Source organism: Hyperolius riggenbachi, chromosome 12, assembly GCF_040937935.1.
Source record: "Hyperolius riggenbachi isolate aHypRig1 chromosome 12, aHypRig1.pri, whole genome shotgun sequence".
NCBI classification, from domain to species: domain Eukaryota; kingdom Metazoa; phylum Chordata; class Amphibia; order Anura; family Hyperoliidae; genus Hyperolius; species Hyperolius riggenbachi.
Window position 1 is genome coordinate 122,236,364 of NC_090657.1, and position 14,933 is coordinate 122,251,296.

At 44.5% G+C, this 14,933-nt stretch overlaps 1 protein-coding gene across 3 annotated transcripts in view; it reads left to right on the forward strand.

Annotated features, from left to right (window-relative positions):
* LOC137541609 (amine oxidase [copper-containing] 3-like) overlaps nucleotides 1–14,933 on the forward strand; it is a 643,078-nt gene that overhangs the window by 156,622 nt on the left and 471,523 nt on the right. For all 3 annotated transcript variants that reach the window (XM_068263001.1, XM_068263002.1, XM_068263003.1), the window contains exon 3: nucleotides 13,767–13,896. In XM_068263001.1, the coding sequence (XP_068119102.1) occupies nucleotides 13,767–13,896 (130 nt within the window). The remainder of the gene's footprint in view (nucleotides 1–13,766; nucleotides 13,897–14,933) is intronic.

Below are 14,933 nucleotides of genomic sequence, written 5' to 3' on the forward strand. Positions count from 1 at the left end.
TGTGAGAACAGTTAGAGTCAACCTATAGACCAGCACCAAAGACCTACAACATAGTCTTGCTGCAGATGGAGTCACTGTGCGTTGTTCAATCATTCGGCGCACTTTACACAAACAGAGCCACTTGAGGTATGCTAAAGCACATTTGGACAAGCCAGCTTCCTTTTGGAATAAGGTGCTGTGGACTGATGAAACTAAAATGGAGTTATTTGGACTTAGCAATGGGCGTTACGCATGAAGGAAAAAGAGCACATCATTCCAAGAAAATACCTGCTACCTACAGTAAAATATGATGGTGGTTCCATCATGCTGTGGGGCTGTGTGGCCAGTGCAGGGACTGGGAATCTTGTCAAAGTTGAGGGACGCATGGATTCCACTCAGTATCAGCAGATTCTGAAGAAAAATGTCCAGGAATCTGTTACAACCTTGAATCTGAGCCGGGGCTGGATCTTTCAACAAGACAATGACCCTAAACACTGCTCAAAATCCACTAAGACATTCATGCAGAGGAACAAGTACAACGTTCTGGAATGGCCATCTTAGTTCCCAGACCTGAATATAATTGAAAATCTGGGGTGTGAGTTAAAGAGAGCTGTCCATGTTCGAAAACCATCAAACCTGAATTAACTACGGATGTTTTGTAAAGAGGAATGGTCCAAAATACTTTCAACCAGAATCCAGACTCTCATTGGAACCTACAGGAAGCATTTAGAGGCTGTAATTTCTGCAAAAGGAGGATCTACTAAATATTGATTTCAATTCTTTTTTGTGGTGCCCAAATGTATGCACCTGCCTAATTTTATTTAAACAATTATTGCACACTTTCTGTAAATCCAATAAACTTAACTTCACTTCTCAAATATAACTGTGTGTCTCGTATATATTTACCTGACATTTTTTTACCATAACAGCCAACGATTTATACAGAAAAATCATGATGATTAACAAGGTTTCCCAAACTATTGCATCCCACTGTAGGTGCATTCAATGAATCCCTGCTCGCATTATCTAAGGAATTTACATTATAACGGGAAAGAAATGCTACAATATCTGGCACTAATACCACGCAAATTCATCCACAATAACCGATGGGTTATGTGAGATGGTGCCATCTTTACATCTGATAGGATGCAAACGATTGAGAGAGAGCATTTGAGCCAGTTTTCTAGCAAGAAGCGGTTTGTTAGCCTTTTTGTAAAATTTAAGGTTAGTAAGTCTCAAGGCTCTGTCCACTCTAGCAAGCATAAGGCATCTAAGTTCCTTCCTAGCTTGCTCTAGGTGCAGAAGAAATTCAGGATTCCTCAAGGTAAAATGCTCAAGTTCCAAAATCTTAATATGTTGCTTGAGCTCCTCAGACTTTTGTATAGCACCTCGCTTCTTCCTAGAAGCCATTTCAATCAATTCCCCTCTAATAGTAGCCTTACAGGCTGCCCACCTAATGCCTAGTGAAGTATCCCCAATTTTTTTTTATGTAAAAAAAATGTGAAATTGCCACCGATATGAGCCCTTTAATTTCCACATCAGAGAGCAAGGATTTGTTCAGTCGCCACCCACCTAGGTGTCTAAGCCCATCAGTACGTAGTTGTAAACAGTGCTGCTCAACAGGATTCCAGGTATCCGGGTAGACCTGGATATCCAAACTTTTTAGGCCTATCCAACCAGATCCGGATTCCAGATACCTGGGCAAAAATCCGGATAGCTATCTGCGGATAGTTTGACAACTAACCCGGATATCTGCGGATTTCTCCCAGATATCCGAAACTGGATTGCAAATTCTGTGGCAAAAAGACCCACCCACACCTCCTCCTCCTCCCTCTCTCTCTCTCTCTCTCTCTGATCTTGCCTTCCAGGGATTTGTAGGATGTCAAAAGCAAGCTTACATACATTGGCAAGGAATTGAACCCAGGTCCACTGCTTTGAAGGCAGCTATGCTCACCACTATACTACCGACAGCACTACATGCTGAAGCCAGCCTAGCATGTACCATTGTGATATACCCAAGAGAAAAATTAGCTTGCTTATTTGCCCAATTTGCTAAATGAAAGCAGTGGGACACATGGTGAAACTTTTACAAGATTCAATTCAAGACTTCAGAATCAGAAAGATCATGATGATGCTGGTGTAACACACACAGCAAAGGACAGCAATTTGAAGTCTAAAATATTCCAGGGCAAGGGTGGGAAGGATGAAAAGCTAGGTGGCCATGCAACCCTTCCTGCTAGGGATGGCCTTGCCTCTTGTGTTCACCAGTTGTCCAAAGAGAACCCCAGATAGCCATTTAGTAGCAATGACATACACACAGTCCTTGTGGCACAATTGGTTAGTGCATTTGGCTGTTTACCGAAAGGTTGGTGGTTCAAGCCCACCCAGGGATGGCCTTGCATTTTGTGTTCAACAGTTGTCCGAAGAAAACCCCAGATAGCCATTTAGCAGCAACGACATACACACAGACCTTGTGGTACAATTGGTTAGTTTGGCTGTTAACCGAAACATTGGTGGTTCAAGCCCACCCAGGGACTGCTTTGTGTTTTGTGAAGGGAACTAATGTACCCTTCTTAAACTTGAAGATTGTATACAAATGTAAGCAGACTGCAGAGTGGCGCAGCAGAAGTGTGCTGGGCCCATAACCCAGAGGTTGATGGATTGAAACCATCCTCTGTTAGGCATAATTTCATTTTTGCACTTCACTTTATCGCATGGGCAAAACGGTTTCCATAGCCCTGTAAGAGAAAGTGTAATAAGGGGCCTGCCGTAACATAGATATTACGGTAGCTAATGTAGTTGGGCCTTGTAGTTGAAGAGATGAGTGAAATGGCTGGCTTCAGCCTGTAATGTTAGTTGACCTGGGTTTGATTCCCAGCCACTGGTGGTATAGCGGTGAGGAGAGCTGCCTTCTAAGCAGTGGACCTGGGTTTGATTCCTGGCCAAGGTATGTGAGCATGCTTTTGACATCCTACAAATCCCTGAAAGACAAGATCCTCCTCCTCTGGAGGAGGAGGGGGGAGAATGAAGGGAGGAAGGGAGGAGAGGACCCTTTACAAAATAATGAAGCTACATGCCTCATATACCCTTCAAAACTTTTTTAAAGCAATTTACATAGTTACATAGTTATTTTGGTTGAAAAAAGACATACGTCCATCGAGTTCAACCAGTACAAAGTACAACTCCAGCTCGTTCCCCACATACCCCTGTTGATCCAGAGGAAGGCGAAAAAAACCCCACAAGGCATGGTCCAATTAGCCCCAAAAGGGAAAAATTCCTTCCTGACTCCAGATGGCAATCAGATAAAATCCCTGGATCAACATCATTAGGCATAACCTAGTAATTGTAGCCATGGATGTCTTTCAACGCAAGGAAAGCATCTAAGCCCCCTTTAAATGCAGGTATAGAGTTTGCCATAACGACTTCCTGTGGCAATGCATTCCACATCTTAATCACTCTTACTGTAAAGAACCCTTTCCTAAATAAATGGCTAAAACGTTTTTCCTCCATGCGCAGCTCATGTCCTCTAGTCCTTTGAGAAGGCCTAGGGACAAAAAGCTCATCCGCCAAGCTATTATATTGCCCTCTGATGTATTTATACATGTTAATTAGATCTCCTCTAAGGCGTCTTTTCTCTAGACTAAATAAACCCAGTTTATCTAACCTTTCTTGGTAAGCGAGACCTTCCATCCCACGTATCAATTTTGTAGCTCGTCTCTGCACCTGCTCTAAAACTGCAATATCTTTTTTGTAATGTGGTGCCCAGAACTGAATTCCATATTCCAGATGTGGCCTTACTAGAGAGTTAAACAGGGGCAATATTATGCTAGCATCTCGAGTTTTTATTTCCCTTTTAATGCATCCCAAAATTTTGTTCGCTTTAGCTGCAGCGGCTTGGCATTGAGTACGATTATTTAACTTGTTGTCGATGAGTACTCCTAAGTCCTTCTCCAAGTTTGATGTTCCCAACTGTATCCCATTTATTTTGTATGGTGCTAGACCATTGGTACGACCAAAATGCATGACTTTACATTTGTCAACATTGAATTTCATCTGCCATGTATGTGCCCATATAGCCATCCTATCCAGATCCTGTTGCAATATGACACTATCTTCCTGAGAGTTGATGATTCTGCACAATTTTGTATCATCTGCAAAAATAGCAACATTGCTCACTACTGCATCTACTAGGTCATTAATAAATAAATTGAAAAGCACTGGACCCAGTACAGACCCCTGTGGGACCCCACTGCTAACAGTCTCCCATTTTGAGTACGATCCATTGACCACAACACTTTGTTTTCTGTCCATTAGCCAGTTCCCTATCCATGCACACAAACTCTTCCCCAGTCCTTGCATCCTCAACTTTTGCACCAGACTTCTGTGGGGAACAGTGTCGAAGGCCTTTGCAAAGTCCAAGTATATCACATCTACAGCATTCTCAATATCCATATTAGCATTCACTACCTCATAAAAGCTGAGCATGTTAGTCAAACAGGACCTGTCTTTAGTAAACCCATGTTGATGCTGAGAAATAAGATTATTTTCTACTATGAAGTCATGTATAGTATCTCTTAGTAACCCCTCAAATAGTTTGCATACAACTGATGTTAAGCTTACAGGTCTATAATTTCCTGGGTCAGATTTTTTGCCCTTCTTAAATAATGGGAAAACGTGGGCTGTACGCCAATCCACTGGAACTCTGCTAGTTGCAAGAGAGTCACAAAAGATAAGATAAAGGGGCTTAGCTATAACTGAACTTAATTCTCTTAGGACCCGAGGATGCATGCCATCCGGGCCAGGTGCCTTGTCTATTTTTAATTTATTTAGTCTCGCCTTTACTTCTTCCTGCGTTAAGTATTTAATATTACAGTTAGAAGATTGAGACTCTTCTGCCTCTGTAATTTGCAACAGTGCTGTTTCCTTTGTGAAGACAGAAGCAAAGAAAGCATTTAATAACTCTGCCTTACCTTGGTCATCCACCATTGAGTTCCCACCCTCATCCTTTAGGATTCCTATACAGTCAACCTTTCTTTTTTTAGAGTTGATGTACTTGTAAAACTTTTTTGGGTTAGATTTGATATCCCTAGCGATTTGATTTTCAGCTTCGATCTTTGCCAGCCTAATTTCTTTTTTACAATTTTTATTGCACTCCTTATAATTGCTTAGTGCAGCCTCAGTCCCCTCCTGTTTTAGGACCTTATAGGCATTCTTTTTCCTCTTCATTTTATCCCTAACCTTTCTATTCATCCATAGAGGCCTTTTTTTATTCCTAGACATTTTGTTTCCATATGGGATATACATACTACAGTATTGATTGAGAATACGTTTAAAAGCTTGCCATTTCCCTTCAGTGTCCTTCCCTTGTAGTACATTATCCCAGTTCACCAAACTTAGTGCCTGCCTAATTTGATTGAACTTTGCTTTTCTAAAATTCATAGTTTTAGTGGTCCCGCTGCCCCGTGGCCTATCAGTCACCAGATCAAACGTTATCATGTTGTGATCACTATTTCCCAAATGTTCTTGAACCTGCACATTTGATACATTATCTGGTCTATTAGAAATGATCAGATCCAGTAACGCATTCCCCCTAGTTGGTTCCGTTACCATTTGAGTCAAGTAATTGTCCTGTAGTGCTGCCAGAAATCTGCTGCTTTTACCAGAATGGGTAGCCTCAATACCCCAGTCAATGTCTGGAAAGTTGAAGTCGCCCATAATTATGACCTCATTTTTACTTGCAGCTTTTTCAATCTGCTGTAGTAATCTCAGTTCTGCAGCTTCATTAATAAGAGGTGGTCTGTAGCATACCCCAATAAGCAATTGGCAACTTTTATTTCCACCATGAATATTTACCCAAACGGACTCCACATCTTCGCAATCTTCCTCCATCTCATCGTTGAGGACAGCTGTAAAAGAATTCTTAACAAAGAGACAAACCCCTCCACCTTTTTTCCCTGTTCTATCCCTCCTAAACACATTGTATCCTTTTAAATTAGCTATCCAGTCATGGCTTTCATCCATCCATGTCTCGGTTATTCCCACAATGTCATAGCCTTTGTCATTCAGAATGAACTCTAGTTCGTCTATTTTATTTGCAAGGCTCCGAGCATTGGTTACCATGCACTTTATATTTTTACCAACACATTTACCAATTTTGTTTACACGAAATGTGCTACTTGAAGTTTTACCAACCTCCTTAATCTTTACATTGTCCCCACCCCCCTCTCCACCCCCCATAATGTTAGGCTCCCACTGTCTTTTTACCTTATCTTGTCTACATATTGAGACTTTATCCTCCCGCCTCCCCCCAGATCCTAGTTTCAAATCTCCTCCAACCGTTTAGCCATCTTCTCCCCCAATGCAGCTGCACCCTCCCCATTAAGGTGCAGCCCATCCCTGCTGTAGAACCTGTAGCCGACTGCAAAGTCTGCCCAGTTCTCCAGGAACCCAAACCCTTCCTTCCTACACCAATTTCTCAGCCACTTATTTAACTCCCTAAGCTCCCTCTGTCTCTCAGATGTAGCGCGTGGCACTGGCAGTATTTCAGAGAACACCACCTTGGAGGTCCTTGCTTCAAGTTTATCTCCAAGTACCTGAAAATCATTTTTGAGGACCTTCCATCTCCCACTAACTTTGTCATTGGTGCCAATGTGTACCATGACAGCTGGGTCTTCCCCAGCCCCACCCAATAATCTGTCAATTCTTTCCGCTACATGCCGAACCCGAGCACCCGGGAGGCAACAGACTGTACGGCATTCACGGTTTCTTCGACAGATTACCCTATCTGTGCACCTAATAATTGAATCCCCTACCACCAGTACCTGTCTAGCCTTAGCTGCACTCCTATTCCCTTTCTCGTTACAGCAGTCTGCCCCTTGGTTGCTAAGGAGCACATCCTGCTGCAGCATTGCTACTCCTGAATCATCCTCCCCAATATTACGCAAACAAGCATACTTATTAGTGAGGGACAACTCGGGACTAGCCTCCCTGCCACTTTTTCCCCTACCCCTTCTAACTGTGACCCAACTAGCGGCTACCTCTGCTTCTTGCTCCGGCTTTACTCCACCCACCTCATCTTCACCGATTCCTTCCAGTGTCTGGATCGTGAGATCCAAGCTCATCTCCATGTTGTGTATGCGTCTCAGTGTTGCGAGATGCTTATTTAGCTCTGCGACTTCCGCCTCTAACTGAGCAACACGCACACACCCAGGGCAACAGTAAACACCCTCAATCCGCTGATCAAGGCATGCATACATGTCACAGGATGTACACTGTACAGCATAGTCCAACATGATGACTATTGTGTGGGGAAATTTTATTTAAAGTAAACTGTGGCGGTAAAAGTTGAAACGGGAGAGGGAGTGAAGTTCGGGAGTGAGTGCAGCTGGGGTAGAAGAGGGGGAGGGGTGGAGGGGGAGTGAGTGAAGTTGGAGTGGAGGAGGGGAAGTGAGTAAGGTTGGGGTGGAGGAGGGGGAGTGAGTAAAGTTGGGGTGGAGGAGGGGGAGTGGAGGAGGGGGAGTGAGTGAAGTTGGAGTGGAGGAGGGGGAGTGAGTAAGGTTGGGGTGGAGGAGGGGGAGTGAGTGAAGCTGGGGTGGAGTCCTCAAAACTTAAAGACTACACCACAACGTGTTAGCACATCCTAACCAATGCAAAGAACTGCAATATTGTTTAAATTTTTTTTTTTTTATTTTTTTTTTACCTGCTTCCTGTGCCTGTGTTGTAACGCCTGTTTTTAACGCCTATGCCACTTGTGTCGAAGCCACTTAGTGAGCAAGCCACAGACTGAGCAAGCTCAGTACTGAGTCCTGAAGCTGACCAAATACCTCCAAATACCTCCTGTTACAGCTGATCCCTCCCCCTAGCTATTTAAAGGCCACTTCCGGTTTACCATCTGGATATCCAAATCTGCGGATACTGGGGTCGGATATCCGACCCAGATTCGGATTGGAAAATTTTTGATCCAGATATCCGGATTGGATAGAGGGGTATCCGGATCCAAATTAATTCCAGATAGTGAAAAGTGGTATCTGAGCAGCACTGGTTGTAAAACCGTCATAGCGTGGTCCGACCACGAGATTTCAGAATGATCCATCTCCTAGGCCCGCTCTAACGTCATTTGACGTTGGTAGCCCACTTTGGGGTGCCCCCAACCCCCAAAATACATATTTTTATTTGGGGTGACACCAACATTATGTGGTCAGAGTATGGGGAGTGTAGCTTCAAAACTATACAAGTGGCAGCCATGTGAAAATTTTGCCTGTCAAAGTCAATACGAAAAAAGGTGTCTTCGGTGGTCTACCGGGGGGGGGGGGGGGGGCAGAGGGTGTGATCACTTATTGAGGCACAAGCAATGTACTTTACCATAAAAGTGTGGAAAGTTTGGCGCTTGTACCCCTAAAACTGTAGGAGGAGTAGTGTATAGAAAATGGGGGGCCCTAATAATAACTAGATGGTGTTGTTTCTGAAGAAACCACATGATGTTAGCTTGGAAATGCTAGAGGTGTCATGCCCAGTCACCACGATGCATAGAAAGTACACAAAGTCAGTGTAACCTCGTTTTAAACTGTGACATTTAAACAAATCAAAATTTTCCATTGAAATCAATCAAAACAACCTAATTGGCTATTTTTGGCTCCACCCACTTTTAAAAATTTGCATCCCAGTCACCAAGTGACCAAATGTACCAAGTTTGAGCACTCAGACATTAACCGTGTGAGAATGACAGCAATTGAAATATTCCTATTGAATAGCATTAGGTAAAATTTGATTGTCTGTCTTAAACTCTGCCCAGTTTTATGAATTTTAACCCCAGTTACCCAGTCATGGTCTGTGCCAAGTTTGGGGCTTCCGGCTTTAAAACTGTGAGAATGGCATTGAAGTCAATAGGCAAAATCTGATTGGCTATTTTTGGCTCCACCCACTTTTCCTAAATTTTGACCGCAGTCACTCAGTGAGTAATTGAGCCAAGTTTGGGACACTTGGCATTTAAAAGGAACCAGAAATGAAAGATTCACACAAAATAAACATATCAGTCGATAGCTTGTAAAGAATAAATGCTCTACCTGATAATTTTGCCGCTCTGGTGTGCCTTTTTGAGTGTTTTTTATCCATTATTGCTCCAGGAAAAATCCAATATGGCCGCCAGCTCACATCCCTTTTGCTTCCGGGTTATGAGTTGTTCTGGATGTGCTGTTTAGAGACGGCCAGAACTGTTTGCCCGCAAACGGTTCCTCGCGAACTTCCGTGGTTCGTGATCACAGAGAACCGCAAACTTTTCCGGAAGTTCGATTCATCCCCATAGTGCATCATTAGGGTCAACTTTGACCCTCTACATCACAGTCAGCAGGCACATTGTAGCCAATCAGGCTACACTCCCTCCTGAAGCGCCCCCCCCCCCCCTTATAAAAGGCAGGCAACGTCAGGCTTTTCATTCACTCGTGTGCCTGCAGTAATTAGAGAAGGGAGAGCTGCTGCACACTCTCATAGAGAAAGCTTAGTTAGGCTCTTGTAAGCTTGTTAGCTTGCTCCTTGCTGATTCTTATTGCTAATTTTCTTATTTTACCCCTCAACAGCTCTTTTGAGAGCTAATCTTGTTCTTGTGATCTATTTTTTTTTTTTTTGGTGTGGCCTACTTGCATTATATACAGCCCTGTCAGTCAGTCGCAGCTGGCCTTTGGCCCCTTGGTGGTATAATTACTACTGTGCCAGGTGCAGATTTGTAATACCCATCACTGCATATAACTACCTGTTGTTCACAGTGCACCCACCTACCTACGTGAGCGCACGCAGTGTCACTGTGCCTGTCCGGTACCTGTCTGTGTGTGACAGGTGCACATTGTAATACCCATCACTGCATATACCTACCTGTTGTTCACTTCAGTGCACCCACCTACCTACGTGAGCACACACAGTGTGATATTTAATACCACCAGTCACCGTACCTGTTCACGGTACGTGTGTGTGACAGGTGCACATTTGTAATAGCCATCACTGCATATACCTACCTGTTCAGTGCACCCACCTACCTACATGAGCACACGCAGTGTGATATACCACTCCGTGCACACCTGTTCACTGCACCTGTGTACATTGTATTAGTCAAGTTAGTGCATACCTTTCACTTCATCCCCCCCAATATGGACAAAACAAAAGGCAGAGCCAGAGGCAGGCCACCTGGCAAGTCTGTTCGAGGTCGCACTGTCATGATTTCATGTGGCCCTCGACCAAAGTACAGTGTTCAGAAGAAGCCACGTGCCATCAACACCCAATATTGTCAGGACATAGTTGACTATTTAACACAGAACACCTTATCTTTCTCAGCTTCCGTACGGAAGCGTGACATATCTTCCTCCTCCTGCTCTGATTCTGGCACCCTACTCAGTTGGCCTGCACCACCAAAGTGCCATCACCCCAGGGCTCAGCGGTGTGGGAATTTTTTTCTGTGTCTGCCTCAGATGAGAGCAATGCCATCTGTACTCTCTGCCACCGAAAATTGAGCCGTGGAAAGACCTAGACCCGCGTAGGGACAACTACCTTACAAAGGTACATGATTACAAAGCACAAACTGCAATGGGATGACCACCTGAGGAAAAGCAGCACACAAAAGCAAAGCCACACACCGCAGTGGAAGATACCAGGCCACAATTTTTTCTCAAAAAAAGGCGATACCTAAACTGTACCGTGATGTTGAAAGGCAAGTGGTGACTCTGGCACACAGCGTTGGGTCAAGGGTCCATCTGACCACGGATGCCTGGTCTGCAAAGCACGCTTAGGCCTGCCCGAAGACTAAGTCAGTTCCCACACACAGCATCTCTGCCTGCACACCGTGTGACTGCCTGCCTCAAGGCCGCTTGACTGCCTTCTCCGCCACCACCAACAGGGTCCAGGACTCCAGGCGGATTCCTGAATTTTTAAGGCTGCTGCTAGCAGCGGCCGCTATACTAATTTTTCTGGTGCGTGTACATGCCTGCCTAATTTTTCTGGCTGCACTGCGGCTGCAACAACAAAACAAAAGGCATGTACATGTGTCAATTCTCATGATCGTTACCTTGCCGCGGTGAAGGGGCTTGTGTATCACAATAAAGCAATGACCGACGGCTATATGTCTCGGGGTGGCACACCAAAGATAATAAGGTCGTTGCTTCATTGTGGACAGACCAAATTCGATCAGCTGGACAATTACAGTTGTTCTGTCATTGAGCTACCTCAGCCTGGAGACCATATGGGCTTGAAAAACGATATCGCCTGCACTCTCGCCATGGTGTGCACCAGTCCAGCACGGCTGTCACAACACAAACAGCTGTTTGCGGTGCGTTACACAGTGATTTTACAATCAGGGAGTGTAACTCTAATTACACTCCCTGATTGATGTATACACATGCAAGATGTTTTAAAGCACTTTAGGCCTGCAATTTAGCATTCAATGCGATTTCTGCCCTTAAAACACTGCTTCGCGTCACATCCAGATTTTTCCCCGGGACTTTTGGCGTCTATTCCACTCATCCATGCAAAAACCCAGATGTTAGACCCCTTGAAACATCTTTTCCATCACTTTTCTGGCCAGCATAAGTGTTTTTAGTTTTCAAAGTTCGCCTCCCCATTGAAATCTATTGCGGTCGCGAAAGTTCGCAAGTTCGCGACCATTTGCGGAGGTTCGCGAACCCAGTTTGCAAACCTAAAATCGGAGTTTCGGGCCATCTCTAGCACCCGATGGACATCTCCCCTCACTGATCAGGATCCTAATCACATGATCACTACGATCACCGTGATCGTACTGACGTTTTAGCAATTTATTTAGGAAAGGGTTCTTTACAGTTAGAGTGATTAAGATGTGGAATGCATTGCCACAGGAAGTCGTTATGGCAAACTCTATACCTGCATTTAAAGGGGGCTTAGATGCTTTCCTTGCGTTGAAAGACATCCATGGCTACAATTGCTAGGTAATGCCTAATGATGTTGATCCAGGGATTTTATCTGACTGCCATCTGGAGTCGAGAAGGAATTTTTCCCTTTAGGGGCTAATTGGACCATGCCTTGTAAGGGTTTTTTCACCTTCCTCTGGATCAACAGGGATACGTGAGGGAGCAGGCTGGTGTTGTACTTTATACTGGTTGAACTCGATGGACGTATGTCTTTTTTCAACCAAAATAACTATGTAACTATGTAACTATGTAACTATGTAACCGAAGCTCAGCGGCGGCAGCTGAAAGGGAAGAAGAGGGTCCACTCACCTTCCTGATGCTCCCCTGGCGACCTTCACTCCCCCGCTGCTATGCCTGGCATCCATCCTCACTCTGTCACTAAGTTCCAGGTACTGGCTTGATGACATCATCAAGCCAGGACCCAGAACTTAGCGGGCGTGCGAAGTTACATGTCTGGGAGACAGGAAGTGTGGAGAGCTGCTTATCGCAGGACCCAGGAACGTGACTAATGAAGGCTTCCTGCACTGGGGACACCTATTAATACTAGGGACAACCATGCCTGACTATCTATACTGGGGATACCACTGCCTGGCTATCTAAGCTAGAGGGGCCTGAGCCAGGCAAATGGCTCTGGTCCTGAAGGGAGGTTAAGTGGCCAGTCCCCAAGTGGTTAAAGGTTAAGGCTACCATGCCCAAATGGACATGCACATTTATTGCACTTGTTTATTTCATTGACTAGAATATTTAATTAAAATTTAAACTGTGTATTTAGACTTAGGGCCCGTTTCCACTATCGCGAATCCGCATGCGTTGCCCGCATGCGGATTCGCACAGCCAGTACAAGTGGATGGGACTGTTTCCACTTGTGCGTTTTCCTGCACGTTTTTCTGTGCAGAAAAAATCTGCAGGGTAGGGCCCTCAGAATTCGCCTGCGTGTGGAATGCAGGCGAATCGCACGCAATGTATTTAATAGGGAAATCGCATGCGTTTTCCCCATGCGTTTTTTGCCGCGATTTCGCATGCGATTTCGCATAGGTACCCATGTTACTTCACACAGGCAGTGACATGGTTAAAATCGCATCACCCTAACCTATGCGAAATCGCATGCGAAATCGCGGCAAAAAACGCATGCGGAATCGCACCCGCATGCGATTTTCCTGCGGTGATTCACCGGCGATTCCGCAACGCTATAGTGGAAACGGGCCCTTAGGCTGCATTTCCACTTGTGCGGTGCGAATCGCCGCGGTAAAAATTCGCATGCGGATGCGAATTTCGCATGCGGGTCTATACGAATTTTCATGCAAATTTGCATGCGAATTCACATGAATGACTATGTATGCGAATTTAACCATGGCAGTGCTGGTGTGCTTTTCCATTGTTTCTATGCGCATTCCTATTAAATACATTGTATGCGATTCGCATAGCGGTATGCGGTATGCGAATTCTGATGGCTCTGCCATGCGAATTTTTTCTGCACAGAAAAACGCAAAGGAATCCTGACAAGTGGAAACAGTCCCATTCACTTGTATTGCTATGCGAATTTTCATGCGAAAGACGCATGCGAATTCGCTATAGTGGAAATGAGCCCTTAATGTTAGTCTATGTCTGTATGTCAGTGTATATAAGCTGTGTTTTTCAGTTTTTGTCAGGAACCAGTCCGACGAAGGTTTTTTTATTGAGTCGAAAGCTCACTGTTTAACCATCTCTAAGTTAGCCAATAAATGGTATCATCCTGATTTAAAACTTCTTGCTTTTACTCATGGCTAACACGGTACAACACTCTACTGCTTCTACAATGTTAGTCTATAAATGTTAATGTTTTCAATGTGAAATGTTCATGAATTAATACATGTTATTCTTCATAAGATATAAACTAGCTGTAACCAAGCACAAAAATGAGGAATATGAAAGCAGTTCCATCTACAATCAAAATGATCCTTGGAGTCCTAGTGTTAAATTCTCCACATTTATAGACAATGAGAATATACAATCTGAGGTGAGTCCAAGGCTTCAATTCACTACGACCTGTTTGGTAAAAATGTTGTGTTTGGCAATTTACTTCATGTGGTAAAAAGATTGTGTTTGAATATTCACTAAGATTTTCACAAATGTAGTAACAGTTTGGTAATTTACTGAAAAATGTATATGAAATTTCACAAAGTTTTTTTTAATCTCATTTAGTATTTCATTCTGTATTTTACAGATTCATGTAGTATTTCATTTATTTACATAGTTTGGTTGAAAAAAGACATTCACTCAAGTCCAACCAGAATAAAAACAAAACAAAACAAATGCATACACAAGTAAATGTTATGGCCCATACTCACGGGCTACAATTGTTGCCGCAACCACGCGGCGCGCGCGTGTTGCGGCGACAGGTCGCCCGTGTGTATGGCGTGCGCACCCCGAACCGTCGCTCGTCACTGCTTTCGCCAGGCGATTGCCGCGGCCAATCGCCTGGCGACAGTTGTTGCCGCAACTTCGCCGCAACTGTCGCTAGTCCGTGTGTGTATGCGGACTAGCGACAGCGACCTCTTTGCCGAACACGACGCTTCCGGCGGTGGGGGGAGGAACGTCGGCGACAGCTTCCGTCGCACCGCTGATCCTTCTGCCGCGTGTGTACGCGGAGGGACCTGGCGAGGAGCTGTCGCCGGCCTGTCGCGCACACGCTCATGTGTGCTAGCGACAGGCCACAAATGTAGCCCGTGAGTATGGGCCATTAGGTACCTTTCTCAGCTCACATGTCCCAGTTGGTCTAGAGGAAGGCAGAAAAAAACCCTTACAAGGCTTGGACCAATTAACCTTTAAAGGGACACAGAGCAGTGCAGAAACTATGGAAAGATGCATACCATTTTGAAGCTCTCTTTCTCCTCTTTCAAACGTTATATAAACTGCCGCCCTACGCCTTTTAGTTTTCGCTATTTTCACGATCGAAATCGCGGCCGCCGTGATTTCGATCGCAAGAATATTGAAAACTAAAAGGCGTAGGGCGGCGGTTTATGTGTCGTTGGAAAGAGGAGAAAGAGAGCTTCA